The 16,581-nt window shown below is 29.0% G+C and overlaps 1 protein-coding gene across 2 annotated transcripts in view; it reads left to right on the top strand.

Annotated features, from left to right (window-relative positions):
- The first annotated feature begins 1,022 nt into the window (after positions 1-1,022).
- Positions 1,023-16,581, top strand: part of Ankle2 (ankyrin repeat and LEM domain-containing protein 2) — a 39,051-nt gene continuing 23,492 nt past the window's right edge. The window contains exons 1-5 of one of the 2 annotated variants that reach the window (XM_035353235.2): positions 1,023-1,150; positions 7,893-7,976; positions 8,208-8,333; positions 14,486-14,665; positions 15,525-15,685. In XM_035353235.2, the coding sequence (XP_035209126.1) occupies positions 7,970-7,976; positions 8,208-8,333; positions 14,486-14,665; positions 15,525-15,685 (474 nt within the window). In that variant the 5' untranslated portion in view covers positions 1,023-1,150; positions 7,893-7,969. Of the gene's footprint in view, positions 1,151-7,892; positions 7,977-8,207; positions 8,334-14,202; positions 14,288-14,485; positions 14,666-15,524; positions 15,686-16,581 lie in introns of those variants that run through there. The other variant, XM_085826939.1, reaches the window with a different exon arrangement.

Here is a 16,581-nt window from a genome sequence, read left to right as displayed (position 1 = left end):
TGTTACCTTTACTTATTTATTATCATGCTCTTTGCACTTAAACCATAAAATTCAGTTCAACAGCAATGTCGTAAAATAGCTTTAAAATGATCATATCTTTAGAATTTCCCATACACAGTTCCGCCAGCTGGAGATCAAAAAGTTTTTTTCCCCTCCCGTACAATGTTGCCATTGCTCGATTTTAAATCGTTGAGTTTGTTCATCAAAAATTCCTTAAAGTTTTACAAAATATGAAATCAATAATAAAACAACCTCCAAATTTCAAATTTGATCTTCCACATGCCCATATTCGTAGGAGGATTACGCCATTCAAAATTCGATGGCTCTATGTACCGTTGTTTTATCACAATGCCAGAAAAATACATACATTTATGCAGATTTTTCATTATTTAATTTCTTCAAATATAATGCAGAACTCTAACATTTGGTGGCAACAGTTTGAAAAGTGAAACGGACATTTATAGTGATTCAACGCAAAATGAAAACAATAATCCTTCAGGGGCAAAGCCCCTTTGGACTAAAAATAAAGAATATATATTTTAGAGATTTTACAGCAGCCTGGACTACAGCTGCCTTTTATTACCGGCCGCAGACTTTAAATTAGGAGCTTTCGAAATCATTCTATATCTTTTGCATGACACTTATCTCGTATGAAAAGATGAAAATTGAGCTTGATGTTCCTTGAAAGAATGCTGTAATAAAGTATTCAGACTTTCAGATTGTAAATATGTTCTCTTTAGACGTTATTTATTCCATATAAACTTTGTCTTCCTCATATAATTCATTTTATGCTTTATTTAGTATAATTTCGGTGCATTACGTTTCGCGTTTGAAATGGTAAAAAATATTTCTCACTGCGTCTTAACTTTGCGACATTTTTACCTTATAAGAGATTTCATATCAATCAGCGGAAGAAATTCAAGTTTTGTGTTGAATGAAGGAAAACGTTTTCTCATTTGTATAATTTTTTTTTGTCTGTCCATACGTGTTACAAGATTGATTATTGCCCTGCTCAAAGACGAACCTCATGTGTGCACCAAACAGCAATTGCTCATTGGTTTATTTTGTTGATAACTTGAAGTGGAAAGCGGGGGCGCTGTAGTTTTGTCAAAGTTTGTTGGAAATCCAGCTACGTTAGTTTCTGTTATACGTAAGTTGAAATGAATATATATGTCATAAAAGTTGATGTTTAGAATTGATAGTAAAAGAAGAGTCACACAAGAAATTTGTAAATGTGCACATCGTTATTGCGTCAGATAAAAACTCCAAATGCCCAGCTAAATAAGCAGAACATAAAAATGAAAATAATTTTCAAATTATTGTGTATCTCTTTCTTCTTTGTTTAATTACGTTAGGCTCCGTGTTGCATAATTTTTTGATTCATGTACCGTATTAAATGAGAAAAGATATGCAAGTTTAAAGAATAATAATTTTGTAAATGAGCCTTAAAACAAAAAAATTTAGTCAGTTATTTTTAATTAAAAATTGTCTGTTATGCGTGTGGATACATATTAATTAAAATTTCTAAAAATTATATCAGTATTAAATGCTGGTAACTCTGTTTATTCATAAAATTCTTACCACTTTTACTTATGTATTGTGCATTATGAGATTTAGAATTAAAATCAGATGTTATACTTTTTATGTAGTCTTTTTAATGGTAAAAGTTTACAATTGGGTGGCCCTTGTTTTTTGGCGATTCTTTTTTGATGTCAAGATCAGCGGCAGGAAGACACAATTTCAAGATAGCCGCTACACAAAACCAAAATAAAAAGTCAAAGAATTGCATAAACTCTGTGTCCATGTACACATCGATCTGTTTTCCATTAAAAAAAATCCCAGAATTGCACAAACTAGGCATTGTGCACTGTTTAAATTTGTCCATGTACACATCAATCTATTTTTATTTTAAAAATATCAGGAGGCTAAAGCAAAGTTACACTATCATGGTGTAACCAGAAATAGGATTTCATCGCCAAAATTTTACAAAAAATTGTCGCTAATCGAAGGGGCACCCAATTCTACACTAGAGCCTTTTTAATATTATATGTTTCATTTAAATTTTTTCTGCATTTGATAACTGTGGAAATTGGATGAGTTGGGTAGAGTAGACTTTAAGGTCCCCCTTGTATTATGGCAAAGTTGTTGTTTGATTTATCACCAAGTTGTTGTTTGATTTATGGTAGCCTGAGTAGTTGAATGTTATGGAAACCCTATTATGACGTAATCGGGTGCATGATTCTGGCTTGCGAAGCGGTGATTTTTTTGGCAAAAATCCGCCACTACGCAAAGCCAAAATAACAAAACGAACAATTGCACAAAGTCGGTATCCATGCACACGTCGACTTATTTTCTATTAAAAAAAATCTCCGAATTGCACAAAAATGGCATTGTGCACTCCTTTGACTTTCTCCATGTACATGTCGACCTATTTTCACTTAAAAAAAAAAAATCCCCAAATTGCACAAAAATGGCATTGCACACTCTTTTAACTTTATCCATGTACACATCTATCTAATTTCACTTTAAAAAAATCCCAAAACTGCACAAACTTGCATTGTGCACTCCCTTTACTTTCTCCATGTACACATCAATATATTTTCACTTAAAAAGTAAAAGGAGCACCAAATTCTACAATATAGGCAAACAAAAAATACATAATCTCAATAAAATTGCTTCATAAGAATAAATTGAATTTAATTAAATATTCTTTGCACCATTGCTGCAAGGAATGAAATTTAAATTTAAAGAAATTTAAATTTTAACAAACATGTATAAAGTAAAAAAGCAAATTTAAAGCCAAAATAAAGAAAAAAAAAAAAAAAAAAAGAAAGCCAAAGTAATTTAAAAAAAAATTTTAATAAAATGTGCAAACATATAAAAGATTTAATTCTCGAACTAATCTACAATATCATTTAAATTCAGAAGCATAAGCAAATCAAGTGCAAAACCAATCTATGAAAATAAATTCACTAATTTAGCAAATTAAAATTAAACCAAACAATTTTTTAAAAATGCATAAGTGAATGACTGTTGAGTAGGCAGGAGACAGACTTATCAAGGGGAAGTTGCCTCCAAACCTAACTCTCCAATCATTCAATTTGTGTTTCGTCATTCATGCAGGCAAGGGTAAAAGTCAAAAACAAAAGTAAAAAGAAATACCAATAAAGTGGTACCCATAGAAATTAGCATTTAAGAATTAAAGTTCTAAAAGGAAAATGCTAATGAAGTCTTATAAGAGACAAGCAAGTAAAATAAAGTATTAAACTTTTTTTTAAAAAAAATTAAATTTTTAAAAAAATTAATTTTTTATAAAAAATCAGTGTATTTTAGAAACCCTTGTCTACAGAAACCTCCCCAACACGAATATGCATATTAATAAAAAGAAACTAAAAAAGAACTAGACATAATCCATATAAACCAATGAGAAACAAAAAGAACTAATACACAATTTTTAAAAATTTTTAAATATACTTAAAGCAAGTAAATAGTAAGTTTTAATTCTAACTTACCTACTATATGAGTGTTGGGGTCTGCAAAAGTGTTTTGAAAGAGAAGTAAGTGTGTTTTTCAAATTATATAGATGGTGCTTATGTAGGTAAAGTTGAGTGCCAAGCTGCTATCTTTGTTATATTAAAAATTTTTTGCAAACATTATTAAAATTAATTAAAAATTAAAAATCCTAAAGGTAGTAATTATCAATTATTTAGGGAGTTAAGTAGCTGAGCCAATCAAGAGATGTAAGTTTGCTTGAAGTAAAATAAAGTTAAGTGGTATTGTGAATGAAAAATTAAACTGTTTGTAATGTGAAATGTGTGTTTGTTGAAAAATTGTAAATAATGTTAAGTGATTTTTTTTTTGTGAAAATTGCAAATAATTAAAGTAATTAAGTTAAAACTGAAATGTTTTAAAATTAAAATTTTAAAGTAAAATTAAAAATTTCAAAAAATTTCCCAAAATTTTATGAAACGAAGTCCAAAAAAACCTCTAAAAAATTCCTTAAGGAATTTAATTAAAAGTTATATTTAATGAAAGAAAAAATTTTAAAGTTTAATGAACTTGATTTCAATTGGTATATCAAAACTTAGCTAAATATTGGCTAAAGTATGGAAAATTAGAAGAAGAAGAAGATTAAAATCTTCACTCAATTCGGGCTATAATTGAGACTTTTGAAAAGAGTTGGCCCATTATTAGTAAAAGGAAAGATTCCAGTATTGATTAAATATACATATTTACAAATTTATTTACAATAAAAATTTACAAGATAATTTCTTTACTCTTCTATATCCTTCATTACCCTCCAGTTAAGGTTTAAGGTAATGTTATCATATCAAAAAGAGCCAAAAAATTATAAAGTAAAGTCAATGCCTGCCTTTTTAATATATAAATTAATAAATTTTATTGGTACTTGGTTATCAACTTGAACATTAATTAGCTTTATTATTTCTTCCTTTAAATCATATATTTCAGTACATATATTTTTTATTCTGATTATTTGGCTATGAAACGTGTTTTCTATTTTTTTCTAGAGATATTAGAGTTCCAATTAATTAGTTTAATAGTATGAAAATGGAAATTCCTTCTTTTATCAAATAATTTAATTTTGCTGTGTTTAATAATTTGCAGGTCTAGGTATTCAATAGTATCTTGATTCGTATTCGTTTTATTAAGTGTTAAACTATTTGGGTAAATTTTGAATTGCTCAAAAGTAGAATTATTATTGAAAGTTATAATATCATCTATGTATCTAAAAGTATGAGCAAATAGCTTTAATTCATTTTTATTTAAACTTAGTTGGAATTTATATTCAAAAGTAAAAAGAAATAGGTTACAAATTTGTGTAGAACTGTTTGCTCCCATAGGAATTCCTCTAACTTGCTGAAAGATCTTATTATTGAATTTAATGTAGTTATTAAATAATGCACAATTCAGATAAGTATTCCATCTTGCAATACAAAGGATGTTAAGTATGTCAGGGAAAAGTTGTGGGAGTTGCATTAAACTAGTAAAAATTTCTTCTAATGGTAGAGAAGTATAAAGGTTTTCAAAGTCATAGCAGTTAATGTTCTTGATTGTTAAATTTTTAAAACTGCTGAGAACTGGAGCATTATTATAAATAATCCAGCTATAATTGTGTTGTTTGTTAACTAGTTGTTGTATTAAATTACAGATTTTTTTAAGTATAATTGCAAAAACGTAATCTATATTCTTTTTATAATTATTTGTAACATTAGCAATAAATCTAAATTTGAGTGGTGATTTATGAAATTTTGGGAAAGCATATAGATTTGCTAATCTATTGTAGCTAGATGGTTGTGAATACATTTTAAACCAGACAATAAAATAGCATAAAAACGGAAAAACATTTTATACATTTAAGCACTACCGAAAAGAAATATTCACTCACCATGATTTTTGAGATCGCTTCGTACACCCAGAGCCACGTAAAAATCAAAATATCAATCATACTCAAATGATGTTTTTCAAACCAGGTACTTTTTCTGATTGAACGCTTCACGTAGTGACCATCTGAACCTTTCTTCCTACAAACCCATTCAAATCCATCTAAATGGTTTTTACGCTTGACTAGATGCAAATCCTTCCTACGTACAGGGCACTTATTATGGCTACTAAGTAAACCTTCATTTACACACCAGTCCATTAAATCTCTTTTCCCCTTTTGCTCCAAATCATACAGAAATTTCAAATTACAAATTAATCTTACTATATTCGTCCATTCTACCGTCTGAAGAATCAAGCCAACACACACCACAAAAACGCTTACAAAACATCCCATGCTTCAAAATTTCCTATAATCATGCACCCTATTACATCACAATAGGGTTTCCATAACATTCAACTACTCGGGCTACCATAAATGAAACAACTTGGCGATAAATGAAACAACAACTTTCCCATAATACAAAAGGTACCTTAAAGTCTACTCTACCTGAAAAGAGCTTTAATTGACTAGTGTGTAAATGAAGGTTTACTTAGTAGCCATTATAAGTGTCCTTTATGTAGGAAGGATGTGCGTCTAGTCGAACGTAAAAACCGTTTAGGTGGATTTGAATGGGTTTGTAGGAAGAAAGGTTCAGATGGTCACTATGTGAAGCGTTCAATCAGAAAGAGTACCTGGTTTGAAAAAAGTCATTTGAGTATAATTGATATTTTGATTTTTACGTGGCTCTGAGTGTATGAAGCGAACTCGAAAATCATGGTAAGTGAATATTTGCTTTTGGTAGTGCTTAAATGTATAACATGTTTTTCCTTTTTTATGTTATTTTATTGTTTAGTTTAAAATGTATTTTATAGAGATTATGTATTTTTTGTTTGCCTATATTGTAGAATTTGGTGCTCGTTTTACTTTTTAAGTGAAAATATATCGATGTGTACAGGAACAAAGTAAAGGGAGTGTGCAATGCAAGTTTGTGCAATTCTGGGATTTTTTTAAAGTGAAAATAGGTTGACGTGTACATGGATAAAGTTAAAAGGCTGCGCAATGCCATTTTTGTGCAATTCGGGGATTTGTTTTTAAGTGAAAACAGGTCGACAGGTACACGGATAAAGTGAAAGGGGTGTGCAATGCCATTTTTGTGCAATTCAGGGATTTTTTTTAAAGTGAAAATAAGTCAATGTGTACATGGATACCGAGTTTGTGCATTTGTTTGTCTTAAAAATCGCCGCTTCGCAAGCCAAAGTAACGAGTCAAAGAATTGCACAAAATCGACATCCATGAACAGTCAAAAGTCGTTAATCCGGACTCGTCGGGACTTCGGCGATTCCAGATTATCGATTTTTTCGGATTATAGATCATCAGTTTAAATCGTGTTAGATGGCATGCAGAAATTCTAAAATTAAAAATATGAAACTGTAATTTATGAAATAAAGAACAATTATGATCTAAAAGGTATCAAAATTTACAAAAAAAAAAAAAAAAAAAAAAAAAAAAAGCTTAATATTTATTTGTTTACTTTATTAAACATTTCTTTCAATGTAAGTTGTTTAAGTTGCTTCGTTTTATGTGATAATACTTTCTCTTTAATTCTATAAACAGACATAATTTTTTGTTCAGTTACAAAGTTCCGCTGTTCAAGTCCCGTTAATTGCTGTGCCGAGAATACTGACTAACTTGTCAATCGAAATTTTTTCGTTTTCACTAACCTCTCTGTCACATTCTTCATGTCTTGCAGCAATTCCACTTTTTGTTTGATGGACATCGAAACATACTTTCGTTTTGTACGATCCTTTGGGAGCTCCAGATTCGGAAATTCTATTTGACATAATCGAAAGTTCAAGTTTACTTTTATAGTATTGCTCTTACAGTCTGCAAAAAATAATAAGCCGGATCCAATTCGAAAATTAAGGAACAACACGATCATCAACATTAACTGAAATAGATAATTAGATAATTTTAGCTTATACCGTTCGTTATGCATAAAACGCGCACGCGAAAACGTATTCTGCGCTTGCGCACATGCAAATGCGCAGTCGTAAGAGGTCTTACGCGCACGCGTAAACGCCTATGCGCATGTGTCAACGCGGCGCATGCGCAGAAAGTTTTTAGCTTTGAGGTCCGGATTATAGATCATTCCAGATTATGGGTGTCCGAATTAACGACTTTTGACTGTACTGCCAAAAATCGCCAAGTTTCGCCAAGGAATATCCTAAACTATACTTTTACCGGATGAGTTTTATTTTGAAGTTGTTATTATTACTATTAATTCTTTTTGAATAGAAAACTTAATTAAGACACAATAATTAAGACACAATAATTAGAATTAGAATTGAATTAGAATTAGAAAACTTAAATATGTAACATTATGAAAATTTTTGCTTGAAAAAGTATAGTAACTTATTCTATAATTCACTTCTAACACTTGCAATTTTAGCTTTAAAGTGGGCTGAAAAACATGTAACTTATGTCCATGAAGTTGAAAGTTTTTGAACTTTGCATAACAACAGCCTCATGAAAGGTATGCTTTAAAAGAAAACTATTACTGTTTATTAAATTATAATATGTGATTGATCTGTAACTTTGGTATAGTGTATTAACTGAATGATATTTGTGTACTTAATTATTGCGTGTAAACTTAAGAGATTTTCATTTTTAAAATAGTCGTAATAGTATTAAAATTCAGAATAAAAAATTTGTAAATTTGTTTTAATAAAAAATTTATTCAATTTTGATCTAATTTCTATAATAGAGTCAACTGTAGAAGAAGAGCTGTCAGCAAAAACAGAAGAGACGTTTCCAGAGAGCGATGACTTGGAACATAAATATTATGCTATTTCTTTTCCCTCTGGAACAACTTGTGAAGGGGTTCCTGTGGGTAAGTTAAATTTAAGAATGCTTTCTCAATCATGTTCTTAAGTTTTATATTATTTTTGTTTGTTTATTATTAATTATATGTAATTAGCTGCTAATGATAGCTAAAATTAAAGTTTTCCATAATTTGATTCATGGAAATAAGGAATTTATATGAATGTTTACAGATTTTAATTTTAAAGAAGTTATGAAACACTAAAAATATGTGGCTTCTTTTTATTATTATTTTGATCATTAAATCAGAAGTAACATGTGCTGCACTTATTAACATTGAACAACAAACATATGAAATATAAAACTGAAATAATGGACTTTATTCAGTTGATTATACTAAATAAATTTTAAAGACAGCAGCACCATAAAACTCAAAATTACTTTAAAAAGATGTTGGAATATGGGTTGGATTCTAGTAGAGCCCACTCCCTTAGTGCGAATGATTTTGGTTATAATGCGTATCGATGTGTACATGGACAAAGTCAAGGGAGTATGCAATGGCAAGTTTGTGCAATTCTCTGATGCTTTTTTAAGTGAAAATAGGTCAATGTGTTACCTATTTTGTGCAATTCTTCGATTTGTTCTTTTCAAGTTGGCGATTTTGAGAAACGTACAAAGCAGTGCGCACTTTCCCAGTTTGTCCCCAAGGGTGTGAGTGCTTTTAGGATTTTACCGGAATATGCAAAGTAAAAATTTGTTCAAAATGAAAAAAAAAAAAAAATAGTCTTTTAAATAAAGTTAAATGCAAAATAGCAATAAAAGTTAAATGTAAATGCAAAATTACATTTGTTAATATTCCATTCCATCAAAGTTACATATGAAAATTACATAAATTATCAGTTAATTTTGTTTGTTTGTACGTCTTGAACAATATTTCATGTCGTATTAAATCTCGTATCTTTACAATCACAAATATGCGTTGTACATTTTCTTCAAACTGTAAACGTGTTTGCAAAATATCAAAGACATTTAACATATCTTTTGATGAGAATTTTATACATTCATTTTTGTTAATGTTTTTATGTTCATTATCATCAATTACTTTCTAGCTGTTATTTTTTATGTTCTCCAGTATACCCTTTTAATTTGGAATCCCTGCAGTCATAGCACCATTACCCATAAATAAATAATAATAAAATTTTTTCTTTAATTGTACCTGCATTTTCATACAGTTCCTTATCGTGCTCATCACCATCATTGGCATTACTGTAAAAGCTCGGGAAATACCAAATTCTGGATATTTGAGTGTATAAAAAATGCAGCTCATGGTAGAAAAGCAAATGAATGAAAGAAAAAATGTCTAGTCTTAATTTGCAAAAAGAGTCATTTTATTTGTTGTCAACTTGAATATTAAATGCTTACATTAAAATTATGTAAGATTATCAAATGAAAACAGACATGAACAACAAAGTAAAGCATATATGTGATTGCACAATTCCATCAATTGTCATAACATATAAAAAGTTAAATCACCTGCCATAATTTTTTATCTTGAAAAGCTAATGTTTATCTATTTTTCAAAAATCATACTATGTTTAATCCTTCCATAAATTTAAAAATACTGTACTGCATGCTGTTTGATTGAAGACAGGCTCCAAATAGTAATTATTTTCCCCCAAAATGCAATTGATAAACAGCAATTGACTTATTTCATTTTTACAAAAATTAAACTGACTGCTCAAGAGTTAATCAGGTTTACATAAAACCAGAGCAATGCCTCATGCTTATCCATTGTTGGCACTAAATCATATTGTTTGGAGGTAGTTTTTATTTCATTTGAATCATAATCATATCTATGCTGGTTTATAAGTTTTGAACGTTAAAAGTATCCTAATTTTTTAATTTCTAGTTAATTGAATGCCAGATAGTCAAGCTATTAAACAACTGTGGACATTTTTTCAGTGACATAACTATACTTTAGCAAATTCAGATATAGTTCGACTGCCTCATCTCCGACCATGAGCGTAAACACGCATGCGTCATTCGGACTGAATTATTCTCAAAATCGAGTGGAAGGATGGGAACTTTCCTTCCCTCCAGCATAGCTCTTTCCGGAGAAGAGAAGACCTTTCACGTCGCAGCAAGTAATACTGTCCCTTTTGGACGAGTCTGTGTGTTTTGGCAGAATGCCAACCAGGATTACGCTTGAGACAGTTGAACTATACACAGTCATATAAACTTATTATACATAAAGGATGATTACTTTCAAATTTAATGCTACCTAATTCTACCATTAGGGCTTTTTACAAAATTCTTTTGTGATAATGTCTCATGACACCTTTTTATCATCCCTTGTTCCATAGGCTGCAGTTTTGCAGTGGTATTTAGAAAGGAAAAAATAAAAAACCTTAATATTTTTGTGCTTATTTTTTGATATCTTGAAGGTAAGCACTGCAGTTGTCTATCATTAGAGCAATTTTTCATTTATGTACAGCCATGCTTTTATCTAGATTGTTTAGACACTTTTCAGAAATGGCTGAGATCATCCATGAGTTCTTGTTGAAACCATAATCTACTTCCAATGATATAATATCTGAAACATCTTGGATTTTTATTCTTTAATATAAACAAAGGCTTCAGTTCTTAATTTCCTTCTGTATTTGCACATATCGGTACAATGACTCTTAGTTGTGCTTGCCTCTAAAACAATATTTTTTGAATGTAAGTGTTCTTTGCTGTTAACATTTTATAAAGTAAGCTGGTTTTATAACTATTGAAAAGATCTTTTGACTTGAACATTACTATGATACCTTTTAGTTTTCTATCCATATGACACAGTCATCTTTATTAACATGTTTGGTTTTGCCAGGTATGATTTTTGCAACTACTCCATTCTCATAAAGCTTTGGCAGACTCCACAGCTTTTTCGAGTATCAGTGGCCATGGTATCTGTACATTTTTTTCTCTCACTGTACACAGTTGTCTTAATGTTGCTTCATCAATGCCTTCATAAATGCATATTTTCTTACATTTGGCACTTGGTTGGGTGGAATCAAAGCTTGAAGAAATTTCATTCCAATTTTCCAGGAATATTGATAAACTAGTTTGCAAAATACTGAATTTTATGATAATGTCTTTCCTCTTTATACATTAATCCACTTCACTGAGAATGAACACTGTTTAAATGTTGGACAGTTTCATTTTGACATTTTTATTATTGGGTATACAGCTAGCTTAAGAAAGGATTTGCAGTATAAAACCACAAAAAGCAAACGTAAATGTAATGTGTGGCTATTGTTTATTATTAAACTAGTTTGTAAAGCAGGATAGGTTGGAGAATTTATGACAATAGTCTGGATAAATGCTTTTTCATTCAAGAATCTCCCTCTTCTCACTTCATCCCTCATATATAGAATGGAATGTGATAGCAGATAACAAGATGACCTTTTTTTTTTTTTTTTTTTTTTTTTTTTTTTTTTTTTTTTTTTTGGGCTACAGCTGCATGTACATATGTGTCACAGCAAATGAATATTTAATTTTAAAGTAGGAAGAAAAATCTTGAAAAATCGTGTATTCAAAAACTTTATGAAATAAAGAGTGTACTTCACGATTTGGAGTTTTTATACAGGAAATCAGGGCTTAATTTCTAAAATTAGAAGTGCCGGAGACCGTCATCAAAGAGGAACAAAAGTAAATAAATAAAATGACTATTAAAATCATCAATAATTTAAAAATTAAATGATTAATAATTGTCAAATTCATAATTAATTAATACTTATAAATTATTATTTAAATAATTAAAGAATTAAAATTAAATAAAATGTAAAGAAATGAACTAAAATTTAATAACCGATTTTTAATGTAATTTTATTGTAAAAAATAAAATTTTCGAAATCAAATTTCTGTTGGAATTGTTGTGTGGCTAGATAAAAGAATTGCTGGAGCCTTCATATTTAGGGCACTTGTACGCTCCATCTAGAATTATAATTTATCCCAAAAGCGAAGAAGTCCTGAAGCTGAGCTCCATCACAATTTAAGCTCTGCAACAAGAAGATGCTCTGCAACTAGAAGAACCTGTGGATGATCTCAGATACCTACAGCAGAAGAGAGAGAGAGAAAAATTAATTTTGAAGATTTAAATAAAGTAGAAGTGATTATTTATTTTGCACTATTCTTCTAAAGCTGAACCACTTGATGCTTTTTTCTTTGCGTATTTACTCAGTGTCAGTTGTCTCCAGTTTGGTTTTCGTATTTCCTAACAATAAATGTCTTTATAACTATAGCTCATACAGCACTGTTTTTCACCTAATCAGTTTTCTTTTTTGTGAAAATTAATGGATTTTATGATTTGGGATTTTCCGAGAAATGGACAACTGTTATCCTGGTTCTGTAAAAAATCTCCACTTTTTTTTACAAAGATTGGATTCAAATAACTACTTTTGGCTGGTGCATAATTTGGACAGTGTATAAATGCCAAGCTTGTGCAATTCTCTGATTAAGTGATCGCTGTGTATGTGGAGAGAACAAAAGCACAAAAAGGTGGCTTAGTCTAAAAATGTGTTTTTAAAATGTGTTAATTTAAATTTTTAAAAATTATTGCATATATATATATATATGGAATTTTTAGTTGCGATGCTATTTTGAAAATGTGTCTTGTCTTTTGCACATTAGCTTGGTGTAAAATTAGTCAGTGACATGTTTGTGAATACTCTTCAAAATTGGCAGTTGTGACTTTTCGATGTGGATGCCGACAGTCTGAAAATAAAGAAAAGTCCTTAGTGTTTATGTGGCTTGTGATGACTTAGATATTCCAACAAATTATATAAATTGCATAAAGAAAGTGGTATTATCAGATGGATTAAAATTTACTGCACAAAATTTGCTTGTCGCATTCGCCAACTTAATTCCTCCTTAGTATTTAACATTTTTAACAATGAAACCAATGTAAGAATGAGAGTCAATTTAAACCAATGTAAAAACAAGCCAGAAAAAGGCCTATGTTTTGATGGTTGGACTGCATCATTAAGAACTTTAACATTGTCAAAACTACTTTCTGAGAAACTCTAGACCGAAAGGGAACAGAATGGAAAATAATTGTAAGGAAGGCCGTTGTACATTTTAGGCTGTTGTGCTCGCCTTTTTTCTATATTTTGCATTCGTATGAACTAAAAATAGATGTAGCTATAAATCTGCTAGTATGTTTATTTAGGAGATAATAAGTACTAAAATGGAATTGATGTTTTGATTTGACATTTATTAACAATGTAAACTTTCAATGTTCCTATTGGATGTTTAAAGGAATGAAATTTAAAAAAAAAGAAAGAGAGATTAATTAAATTTTGCATGTTAAGGAAAATTCTATTTGTATGGATATGCTAAAAAGTACTGCAACTGTTAATAATTACGTGAAAACAGTATTATTCAAAATGTTAGGTATTGTTTATACATGCTTTTGAATGCTGTTAGTCAAGTTTACATTCATATTGTTGATGTAATATGTTCATTAATAACTTTGTTGGATTTTGGTCAGTTTTAATGATTTTTTCTTCAACTATTATAATAAATGAAAACATGAGAAGATTATGAATATTTTGTTAGTTTGCTTTATTTGCTATAGGAATTGTTGGTAAAGCAAATTTGGGAATTTTCTTTTACTTAAAAGGTGAACATATTTTTATACAAATTTTGAGTGCGTATTTAAGTATATATTTTGTGTGTGCATTTATTGCCTTGAAGAATTATGCAACTGTTTCATTTATCTTTTATTTCCATGTTTTAATAAAATCATTGATAAAATGCAGTTACATAAGATCAATGGATAATACTTTTAGTTTCTTCATAATATAAGCTAATATGAACCAATTTCCAGTTTAAAGTCTTCAACAGAATGTCATTTTTTTTTTTTGTTTTTTTTTTTTTTTTGTTTTTTGTTTTCACAGAATGTCATCTGTCAAGATTTATAGCCCTCAAATGACAAGAGGAAAGAGAAAATGAATACTACAATCAATTTTTTGTCCTTTCAAAGTTTGATTTAAATTTTAATGCAAATAATCAAATATGTACCAAATATGAAGTATATGTTATGAATGAGATGCATTTTTTTTTAGATTGCAATTATTATGATTAATGTTTGCTACAGAATGTCTGCTTTAAGCAAAAATCAAGTACTAACAAATAATCAATTGTATGTAAATCTTCTAATACTTCAAAATTTTTTTTCAGGAAAACCTTTGGTATTGGAAAATAAGGCTGATGCTCTGCGTATTATAAAACAGTACAAAGGTGCAAGGTTTAAGGAATTTACAAATAAAACTGATGCTATTAAATTTGCTTCTGAAGCTGTAACTTGTCCATCTCCTGCACCTGATTCAGCTCACTTTACTTCTGCAGCTAAGGAATCAGGTTAGGTGGTTGTATTTAGCTTCTTATTTATTATATATGTATATTTTATATGCAAATATTCATGCGTATACATTGTACAGTATGTTCCAAAATGCCATTCCAAAATCAGTTTTTATATCCGATGAAGCTGATAATTAAATATGCTGTACAAAAACTAAACTATTTTATTTATTATGTGGTATTTGTTTATAGTTTATTATTATTTGTTATTTATACTGAAAATTTACTAAAACTGCATTTTCAGTATTTGCTTTATCAGTTCTTTAAGATATTAAGTGAATTTTTTTTGGGGGTGGGGAGGTGGAAGAATTTTACAATTTGAATGATAAAATTTGTATTTAATTTAATTTAAGAATTGTTTGCATTTGTAGAATGCAAACTAATACACTTTTTTCACTCTATATTCTGTTCCTTTTTAATTCTTTAAAATGTATCTTGATATTTCTTTTAAAACATTATCAATTTCATAATTTCCTTAGCACATATTTCTTAGCATGTTCCTTCACAAGAGTATTTTATTAATATAATTTTATTTTAATAAAAAAGTTATTAGATACAGCTGTTTTAAACATATAAGTACATAAACAATGAATTTCAAATTTTTCTCTGCAGTTTAATGTTCTAAAATATCACTCACTGCATAATTTTGCCTTGGTGTATTCTTTTAACTATTCAATATAAAATTGAGGTTGATATTTTACTGTAACAAATTTTGAATGAAATATTATAAATAAGCTAGCTTATTGTGAAACACAGTTGAAGAATAAATTATTAAGTTCTTTTCTAAACAATTTCAAAAGTAAATAAATAGTTTAATTTGACTATATATATGCAGTATATAAAATGATTATTTCTGTAGATTTGTCAAAAGAATCATCTAATTTAAAATCTGTCACAAGTCAGCAAATTGTGAAGCTCCGGAAAGCAATTGAAAAGGGTGATATATATAATTTCAGACGAACAGTATGGGAAAATCCAAGATATCTTATTACTGGTGGTGACTTTCCAACCACCATGCAGGTAAAAAACTAGTAATCTTTTAAAATTAAAAAAAAAAGCTTGAGTTCTAAATTTATTTTTATGTGTAGTACTAATAGGAAGATGTATTTTGAAACTTCTTGAAAATATTTTTGATGTTGTTGGAATTTACTATTTCAACACCTGGAAAAAATTTCCATTTTCTTAATTTGTGTTAACAAAATAATATTAAATGAGTTGAAATCAGTAAAAAAGAGCTTTAATAAGAATATTCTGGATATGAAAAGAAATTAATGCCGTTTGTAATTTTAATTTTTAGTTAATGGAATTTGATTGTGCTAAAATTCCATTATTGGGCTAAATCATTTATGAATTCATAAAATGAAATCCCTTTAGCATTTTTTAAAATACGTTTTGTAAGATGGCTAAAAATAGTAAGTCATTTTTCATATTAAATATGCACATAACTGCGAACAGAAATATTCATGGAGTTCATGGCACTGTTTATTGTGCATTAAGATTCCCCAGCTTTTAAATGCATTATTAAATAGTATTCAGTGTGAGTTGGGGAAAATTTTTTCTCTCCAGATTGGAAGTTGTGTGACTTTATTTCAGACTAAAAGTTATGTAATCAATCATGCATAAACTTGGCTGTATGATTTCATGTTTTCGTCAAAAGTGTTTTCTTTTAAATATTCAGCCATTTTCAAATTCTGGTGTACTGATAATTCCATACAAAAGCAGTCAATCAATAAAATTTTAAAAGCAAGAAACATTGCTAATAAAACGCTTTTGCAAGAAATCCTTTTTTTTTTTTTTTTCTTTTTTTTTTTTTCAGTGTTATAATACAGATATTGTATTGTAAATTATTATTTAAAAAAGAAATCTAATATTACAGTCTACATTAAATTCAAAGTTCCATTAAGCAAATTTTTTGT

The sequence above is a fragment of the Stegodyphus dumicola genome, chromosome 11, assembly GCF_044657685.1.
Source record: "Stegodyphus dumicola isolate Sdum_Otavi_A_Nest chromosome 11, ASM4465768v1".
Taxonomy (NCBI): Eukaryota; Metazoa; Arthropoda; class Arachnida; order Araneae; family Eresidae; genus Stegodyphus; species Stegodyphus dumicola.
Note: the sequence above shows the minus strand (reverse complement) of the source record. Positions and strands in the feature narration are given on the sequence as shown.